This window comes from Puma concolor, chromosome B4, assembly GCF_028749965.1.
Source record: "Puma concolor isolate L17-30 chromosome B4, mPumCon1.1.hap2, whole genome shotgun sequence".
Taxonomy (NCBI): domain Eukaryota; kingdom Metazoa; phylum Chordata; class Mammalia; order Carnivora; family Felidae; genus Puma; species Puma concolor.
The window spans coordinates 36,875,106-36,884,656 of NC_141673.1; the positions used below are offsets into that span (position 1 = coordinate 36,875,106).

At 41.5% G+C, this 9,551-nt stretch overlaps 1 protein-coding gene across 2 annotated transcripts in view; it reads right to left on the reverse strand.

Annotated features, from left to right (window-relative positions):
- TMTC2 (transmembrane O-mannosyltransferase targeting cadherins 2) overlaps window positions 1–8,238 on the reverse strand; it is a 404,595-nt gene extending 396,357 nt beyond the window's left edge. For both annotated transcript variants that reach the window (XM_086712717.1, XM_025926374.2), the window contains exon 1: window positions 8,007–8,238. In XM_086712717.1, coding sequence (XP_086568843.1) covers window positions 8,007–8,089 — 83 coding nt within the window. In that variant the 5' untranslated portion in view covers window positions 8,090–8,238. The remainder of the gene's footprint in view (window positions 1–8,006) is intronic.
- Between the last annotated feature and the right edge of the window lie 1,313 nt (window positions 8,239–9,551).

Genomic DNA, 9,551 nt, shown 5'->3' on the forward strand with positions numbered 1-9,551 from the left:
AAAAAAAAAAACCTAAAGATAAGAAGGCAGAAGTAGCCAAAAGAGAGTTTATAAAACAATGAGAAAGGTCCCCAGATGAGTATTTCAGCTGCCAGCATTACCTCAAGAACCACTTCCCTTAAATGGCTTTGTAATGACAAGCATCTTCCCCCAAACTAAAAGTGGTCGAGCCTGTCAATGTAATCTGTAAAGCCACCACCTATGTTATCCCCTGTTGCACACACAATCTGCAGAGATAGCGCTTCAACATGCACCGACATTGTAATGAATTGAACTACTGACTTTCAGTATTAATCCAAGGGATGCCACTAACAGAAAAGAAAGCAGGGTAGATCTGCCTTCATTGTGGAACAAATTGGAAATTAACAAAAACAAGATGTTTACTTTTCCCAAAGTGTTTTCACTTATCTGCCTCTCTCCAAGACTAGTTTTATAATCTAGGGTTTATAATAGAAATTTAATAATAATATGCTTTGTAACAATGTTCTAAACATAGACATAGAACCCGACCAAGAGATTAAAGCAAAAACAAACAAGGCTATGGTCTGTATCCTTTCAGTCTCTTAATAGAATACTTACAAGCAATTCAAAAAAGAAAACAAAATTTCATAAGACACAGCTGTAAAAAATTTTACTAGACTTACTCATCTTTAAAAAAAACTTATTTTATAAAATGCAAACTTGTGAACTGCATTTAAAATTAATAACCAAAGAATTCCAAGAATGCAGGGTTATATGGATTGCCATTCTTCCCACTGGATTTTTAAACAATGCTGAAACATGGCTGTTTGAAATACTTCAGTATCATCATTTAACACTGTTCAAAATGTCAAGAGCCATATTGCGCCCCAGTGGCCACTCTTCAGCAAATAACACATCCTTTGAAGTTAAAATACTCCTAAATGATGCCAAGGGAGAATTTCTAGGAGACTACAGTCAAAACTTTCTACTTCTGAAGAAATCAATAATCTGGAATCACAATTAGGAATAAAGCATGTTTGTTATCAAAACTTGGAAATTTTTCAGTTTCAAATGTCAGTAAATTCCTTTTACCCATGGCAATAATTTTTATACACTGTTTGCTAATGAAATCATAATCACAAGCCTGTAGTGAACTTGCTGGGTTTTTTTTTTTTAACATGATGTCTCAGTGAAATAATGACACATTTATTATAATAAATGCCACAGAAATGAAGGGCAATCATCAAAGGCAAAGGGATAGGACAGAACCATTTCATTTTTCCCAACTCCTAACACACAGCTGCTATTGGAAGGGCACTAATGTACGTTTCATTTGACAAATCATGTAATTTAGTCAATCTCCTGAACTATAACTACATGCTGGGCCACGCCTCATACCCTGCCTCACTCTGATATCACAAGATGCCCCAGCAAAGAAAACAAGAAACAAAAGCTTACATCAAATTATCATAAGCTCAATAGCATCTCCTCTGCCAAATACTAAGGTACTCTTAAAACAGATACTGCAGCACTGCCCTCAAGCAATGTGGCATGTGCATACCTTTATAATCAATAAATGTACATATAATTTCATTTAATTCCACAATAAAATGGAATCTAAAGGTGAACTTTTAGAATAAATAAGTGTACATATAATTTCATTTAATTCCACAATAAAATGAAATCTAAAGGTGAATTTAGAATTTTCAATTCTAATCTCTTTTCCATATTAATTTTTTAGACCTGAGCCAATAAAAATCTCTCTGCTCATCTCATCTTTAAAATAATCATTCTGGTCATTCAAATTAACTGCATCTTATGAAATGCCCTTAAAGAAAACAAACTACTCTAAAAACACGATAGCAACTTTTAATGTAGCATCTTGAAAACCAATCACTTCAGTGTTCCTGCCTTTTTCAAAATTTTTTCTGAGTAGTTAGGCTTACTCATTTCTTTCCCATTTACCTGTAAGAAAAAAAAAAAAAAAAAAAAGGTCATGGTTGAACCCAAAATTGTAATCCCAAAGAGTTTCTAAAAGACTGAAACAAACATTTATACATTTTGCTCCAAGAAACCTTGAGTACCAGAGAAACTGACAAATATGATTGAATAGTTAAACTGTCAGAGAGGAGGAAAGGAGATCAATAGAAATCTGATAGTGCTGCATCTTGATGGAATTATCTGCCTAGAAACTACAGCCAAAAAAAAAAAAAAAATCTTTGAGGCAAAAGCCTTCAATCCCCATGACCAGTCGAGGCAAATCTAGTTAACTCAAAGTATTCAACCACTGTTTCCCTCCATGGAAAACAACTGATCCAGACAAACAGGAAAAACACATTTGGGGAGAGGTATTCTAAAGCTTCTACGTGTATGAATACAGTGCCAGTGAGCACCAGACCAACAACAAGGCCAGTTCAAACCACCTACCATGGACCCTCAGCACAGCTGTTCTGGGAAAGAAGCCAACAGAGTCCCAATAAAAGTTTTAAAATACGAGTATCAATCAAAATAAACATGACTAAATGCAAGTGAATCTGCTAAAGTACAATCTATCAGCATTTTTATAAGTTTATCATCAGACTCCCAGATTCAAAGAGTTTACAATACCAGCTATAGTACAGTAGTAAAGGACAGACCGGTAACGATGTTTATTGACGAGGGTGAACAGCCGCTGTTTGTATTATGCATCATATATATGAGAAGCCTATGTGTAGGAGTATTCATAATTAGTGAATTGCTGAACACAGTCATTTATACCTCAAAAGTACATACAAATAAAATCTTCAAAGAAACCATCTAGCATTGTGCACAGTTACACCTGTAATTATTCAAAGTATGATGCCTTCACGAAAAAACAGAACGTACACAGTTCCTGGTCATATGTCTCTCCTCTTTTTTTCAACCAGGCTCCAAATGAGAACAGCTATTCACAGAAGAGGGGTATTTACATTCAACAACCCATTTGTCCTTTCCATCAAAGCTGCCACACATGTCACTTTGTGAAGCCATTAAAGTAGGTACCCAAAGCTACGTGATATTTAGCTTATAAGAAAATAATCAAAAAACTTAAAAGGTATATGTTATTGTATTAAAAGCATGGTAAGTGAGAATGATAAAGTTATTAGGTTTGTCAGCCACACATTTTTCAGGGTGACAAGGGTAAACTATGCCCTTTCCTAACATTATGAAGGTGCCTGTTTTAGAAGATATGCTCCCTTTGCCTATGATGAACAGCTGGAACACCATGGGCATTTTTAAAGAAGTGCTTTTAGCATGCAGAAGAGCAACAGAGAGATTGGGAAGACAAATTGTGCTCCTAACTCAAGTTGGAATCCAAAAGGTTCTAGTTGTTTCAGAATTATAGCATCAGAGAATTAAGGGTTCCCCTAGGGGCACATTAGTACTAAAAAACTAAATGCAGATGACAAAAAATGTAAAACAATAATATATAATAATATAGCCCCCCACGTCATACACACACACACACACACATAATAATAATATTGTTATTATAATATATAGAGAGAGAAACACAACTAAGAGACACATGGCTGGCAAGCAGCAATTCTCCGTATCGCCTTTATACATGGCCATTCAGTGCTTGTCTTTGGGTCATTTGCTAGGATAAACCGCATGTGACAGGCTCATCGGAAGTAAGGCAAAGTAGTCCGTACTGGCTTCACCTAATTTTAATTTACTATTAAGAGATGTATTTGTTCAAACTGCAAAATGAACCTGTCCTGCATACATTTGATTAAACTTAGCTAGAAAATAAAATACATTAAAATAGTTCATAAACTATAAACTGTATCCACTTGCATTTTTTTCAGTATATCATAAACTCAGGAGAGAAAATCAGAGTACAGTAACACCCCTGTACACACTGACTTCTTCCAATAAAAACCTGAGTAGGCAACTTTGATACAAAGCAAACTCCTTCCTTATATATTTTGATTATATAGTAATTCTTCCTAAACATGCTTTCACTAAATACCAAGCAGGACTTCAATGGTTGAACATACTAGAATCCTAAGGTAACAATCCCAGACTGTTCTCCTGCAAGCCTATTAGAATGTTTTAGAGGGAAGTTAAAAGAGTGACTGATCATTTCATAAGGGATTCTTATCATACCAGGTCAAAACCCAAATGGACAATAACTTTAAAGGGGCCAAGCAGAAGGAATAGTTGAATACCCTTAGAAAAAAAAAAAAAAGATTTTAAAAAAAAGTTGTAATATCTTAATTCCTCCATTCCTTCATTTTAAATGCTGTTAATCAAAATCTTTATGACTTTAGATTAACTCATGTTTCTATAAAAACAGATTTATATTCACATCCGAACGAATACTAAACCAGGAAAGTGCTATTAAGAGTTGTGGTGGTAGTTTTGACTCAAAAGTTGAAATTTCAGTTGTGGAGCTGTTCTTCCAAGTTTCACACGATTGTTGCACAATGGAATAGCTAAGAAACCTAACAGTCACGTTGACGATCAAGGTTGGTTTTAACAAACTGCAAAATGGACAACAAGGAAAAGAAATTTCAGAGTACCACAAACCCACTTCCCACTTCCAAATACTCAAATTATCTTTTTTTTAAGTAATGTATGATTTTATTCACACAAGAATAAAAATACGTATTAGGTGCATTATCTTCTTGTTTACGTGTTACACATCATAAAGGGCTAGCTATCAGTTAGATGATACGTGCAACATGAAATCTGACTACAGAACAACAGTTCTGGCATACTTCTGTTGCTTTGAAGGACACAGACTCCTCTCTGAGTGTTATCTCTGTGCAAAACCTAAGATAGGATTTTTAAAGAGGACATAGTGAAAATGATGCAATGTTATCCTCAACAGACATATAAGAGGGCACAGAATTTGGGGTCAGCAAGTTTTTTTCCAGTGACCTAAACACCAAATTTCCCCAGAAAATGAGAGAGCCCTTCAAGAAGTCATCATTCATCATGACTTCAAGTTTGGCCAAGACTGCACATTTATAATTCCAATTGTACTCTAACCACAATTTAAGATTCAATACAATCATGGCTAGACTGAACGCAAGGGGATGGGGGGGGGGGAGGGGGGGGCGGTGAAGCTGAAACTATATATGCTTTTTCATCAGATATGATGAACTCTATTCTTCCCAGCCATATTCTTAAGTTTAGCATTAAAACAGTTGTAAAATATTAAGTTTTACCATAGGGAAATCGATTTTGCTATGAAAAAGTTTCAGATTACCACTTAATCTCAACCAAGTTACATCAAACAGTGAAAGTAATTACATATATAGTTTACAAAGTAAACTTGATCACCATATTTAAAGGAAATGATAACTTTGAGAAGTACCACAGCAATAATGTTTAAGCTGAAGCAATATAAAGCCCTCCTCTAGCAAATGCCAGATTCTTCAGCTAAAATGCAGAGTCTTGATTTAGTTAAGCAAGTCAAGCGTAAGAGCCATCTCCCTTCTCGCAAGCTCCCAGCACTGGCCTCTCCTTCCAGAACTGTATTTCACAAAGTTCCTGGGGGGTAGTGGAATGCACACATGCAGTTTACACAATTTTTTTAAACTTGAGTCTCTGTAGTCTGAAACGCAGTACTAGAAGTAAACACATTATCATCATCCTACAGTTTCCACTTGACTCCTTAGCTCTCCCCCAGTTCCACATGGAGCTGTGAGTTAGAGAAGGTAGATACAAATTATATCCAAAAAGCCACAATTTACAGAGCACTCTGGCACTGAATCACCTGCACATGCCATGCAGACATCCAGTAAGTTCCACACTCCTATTAACAAGTGTATCAGAATTTCTAGGATACATGAAAACCAAGTTTGATTCTGTTGAGACTTCATGCTCTTTTAAGAGCATACAACTGTATATGCAGTTCTGCTACTAAGAAAACTGGACTAAAAATACACTTCCAAATCATAGCAAAGTATAATTTATATTTACAGGCTCTCAACATCATATCAGTATATAATGTCTATCTATGTATCATATATTGAGCAAGCTATCAATTAGATGATATGGACAACTCATCACATTATGTTCATCTACGTAGCTAAGTCAGGAATTTTGACATTGCACCCAACCTACAGTATGTAAAGAACTTACGACGATTGCCCACCATCAAAGCACAACTAATTTATCATCTCCTTCACACTATTCTCCCCAAGTTACGAAGTCCTAATGCTCCCGACCGATGATTAAGGAACACAAAATAAGCATTAAATCTATAGAAAAATGTATGTGCAAGTTTAGTTTAGTTCAAGCCTTCATCTTTACAGGATACGTTCTTCTGACATGTATTTTTTACAGAACTGGACAGGAATAAAGGACAGCATACACTGAGAATGCTTGATTTATCACAGCGTTCTACAATACTTAGCATATTACAGTTAAGTTGCTTTTTTTCCAAGCTCTTTATTCTTGGCTTAAGTGATTACTTTTCAAACTGTCCCCAACAGAAACAGGAACTGCTCAGATTCATCCCTGAGCTCATTTTAGTGAAAAGTCACCCATCTTTGGAAGCAAAAGTTTTTTCTTCCAATACCCTAGAAATAGCAGGTGCACGGTAACAAAAAACTGGAAGGAACAGAAGCAGCTCACCCCAGTCTTACACAAAGAATATTTATTTCTCAGAGCATGTAGCATAATTGCTAAAACATATACATTGCTTAAAAGTTGAGGAAAAGTTTAAGTCTAACAGTGGCTTCCTTATCAACCAGTCTCTGATAGAAACTACATAAAATGCATTAAGAAGAGTTTGCTTGATTTCGTAGCAGACATGTGGCTGTAAATCAAGATTCACAGATTTCAAGCATACATCCATGAACATGCTTTTCCCCGTAGAGTGGGCACACCAGAGATGGCTAATTACCACCCAGAAAAGATTCTGCCTTCACGATCAGCCACTCTAACTTCACTCTCTGCCTTGCCCTGACCCTGGGGATCCATTCACTTTCCATAGCCCAGAGAGGCTGCTGAAAAGCTGTCAAAGTAAATCTGTGCTCACTTTTTGGATGGTTTAATTTCAATGGAGCATGAAACACCCCAGGACGGTTAATAAGTTTAGCCAGGCGTGCTGTTCTCCCTAATATATTTTAATTATGCATCTGTTTTAATTGTAATCAGATTAAGTCACCGGAAAGGCACAAATTGGAATTTTCCCTAATGGCTATCGGAGCTTTTCACCAGTTTCTAAACACTAACAACGTTTAAAAAATAGGTAGAGACACCAGCACAACTGTGACATTTTCCAGAAATCGATGCAGTTTCTTTGACAACACAGTTCAGGTCTCATTAGCCACCCAAACTAGCCCAAATGCAGAAGACAACTTCAGTCTCTAGGGGCGTCTTCTTCCTCAATTAGCACAAAAGAATCGCTAACGTCTAATGTAAAACTCCCAAACAGAAATGAAAGCGCAGGCTTTTATAAAAGTGCTACTCCATCGATTGGTGAGGGAGGAGGGGGGAGTCGGAGTGTCCATCAGCAGCATTATCTTGGCTCAAAGTAAAGTACCGTACACGTCAAATGGGAAAGTTGGAGCAGAGGACGATTCTCTCCTTCCACTATTTTGGTAACTGCCAAAGGTGTGTTTTTTTTTTTCCTCGGGAAATAAAAGTGTCCCATCAATAAAAGGAAACGTCACAGGGAAGACCTATTCAGAGGAGGGGAGCGGTTTCCTTCCAGCCCAGACCTAAAATCGCTCAATGTGCACCAAGAAATACCTAAGACTTTTTTTTTTTTTCATTTAATACCTTGATTAAACAGTTTCCCAAATTGCTGTGATTTCCGCTAGGATACTTAAGCGTTCGCCAACAGCCAAGAACCAAGAGAAAGAACCTGCCGCAAACTAGGAACCCAAACTCCTTCAGCCCGCCCAGCGCGCTCGCGTCCCGGTGTTTGCTCTGGGTGTTGTTTACGCTTCTCCTAAACCTTCAGGTGCTGGACCAGTTCCTGTAAGACGCGCTTCAAGCCTTAAAGTGCGGGAAGCTTCTGAGCCACCGCGGAGTCCCCACGGAACCCGTCGACCCCTTACCTGTCATCATAGCAGAAATCCGCACTCAAGGTGTTGAGATACAAGGCGAGCCCCAGAGCGCTGCTCACCAACTCTGCAATCATCTCTCCACCGCCTTCCCTCCGGCTCGGCTCCCAGCGCGAGGGCAGCAGCGGCAACAAAAAACAGAAGCATCAATCCCCACCTTCCGCCGCCTTCTCCTCCCAGCTTCACTTTTTCCTAGCTCCCCACCCTCCTGTCCCTCCCTTCCTCCCTCGGGTCCTTGCAATCCGCCGCTCTCCTCCTCCTTCTCTTCCTCCTCCTCCTCCTCGCGCCCGTCTCCGCAGCCCCTGCGTCCTCTTCGGGTGCGGGCTCACACCACGCTCCCCATGCCCGGCGCCCGCGAGCGGCTGGCGGCTTTCGGGTTCCGCGCCCCCCGGCGGATGTACAGGGCTGGTCCTTCGCACGGCTCGCGGCCCCCACCCTAACCCATGGCAGTTCGGGGCGCCCTAGGTGAGGAGTGGGACTCGGAGGAGGTGGAAGAATGCGGGATGGGGACAGAGGGACCGGACCCAGCCGGACTCTGAGACCAGCTGGAGGAAGAGAGAGAAAGAGGGGCGGGTGGGAGGGACGAGGCGAACCGCCTCCCCTCGCCGCCTCCCGGGCGCACGGCTCCGGTGCTGCTCCGGCTGACTCCGGCTGCCACAGCGGCTGCCGCTCATTCACTCTTTATTAGCTCCCTCCCAGCCTCAGCCCCTTCTCCGGTGAAGTGAGGAGCGGTGGCTGGAGACTCCAGGAGCTCCCGCGTGGGGTTCTCGGCGCGGCCCCCCGCGCCTGCGTGGCCAACCCTCCATCCCGGCTTTGCCCGGCCCCTTTCTCCACCCAGATCCTCCCCTAAGGCTCCTCCCACACCACCCCCTGGCTGGAGGCTCCTCCCACCTCCCCACGGCCCGGGGCTCCTCCCACCCACCTCCCGCCCTCCTCTTGTTTCCTTCACCTTCGATTTCACTCCGGAAAGCCCCCGGGACCCAAGGGCGACTGCTGGAAGACAGCCCAGAGGGATAGCTGGAGTGCGCCCTGGGAGTAGGAGCTGTTAGAGAATCGACACCGAGGAGGACCCGGTCGCTCGCGCCGCTGCTGCCTGGCAGTGCCTGGCACCGACTGGATCTCAGCCCCAGCGCTGACTGTGCCAAGCGCTGCCAGGCGTAAGTCCGGTCAGCTGGAGGGACTTCTGGGGACCGAGAGAGGAAGAACAGGTTTGGCGAGGGCTGCAGCTCGGTGGCCACAAACATTCACGCGACCTCTCATACACGCTCACAGCGAGTGAGTCGAAATGGGAGGGGGTGTTGGAGAGCTTGGGGGGCATCTTAGGAGGGAGAGATATCAGCTCCGAGCCTACCGTCGTCCCGAATGTCAGTAGAAAGACGCATGGGAAGGAGAATGTTCCCGCAGTCAGGTTAAAAAGAAAGGACCCCCGGAGAGGAAAGAAACACATACGCACACACCGCAGCTGCGGGGGCCTTTCGTGGTTTCAGGGGGGACTTTCAGGCTGACTCTGGAAATACAGAGAAGAGACGCCTCTGCAAC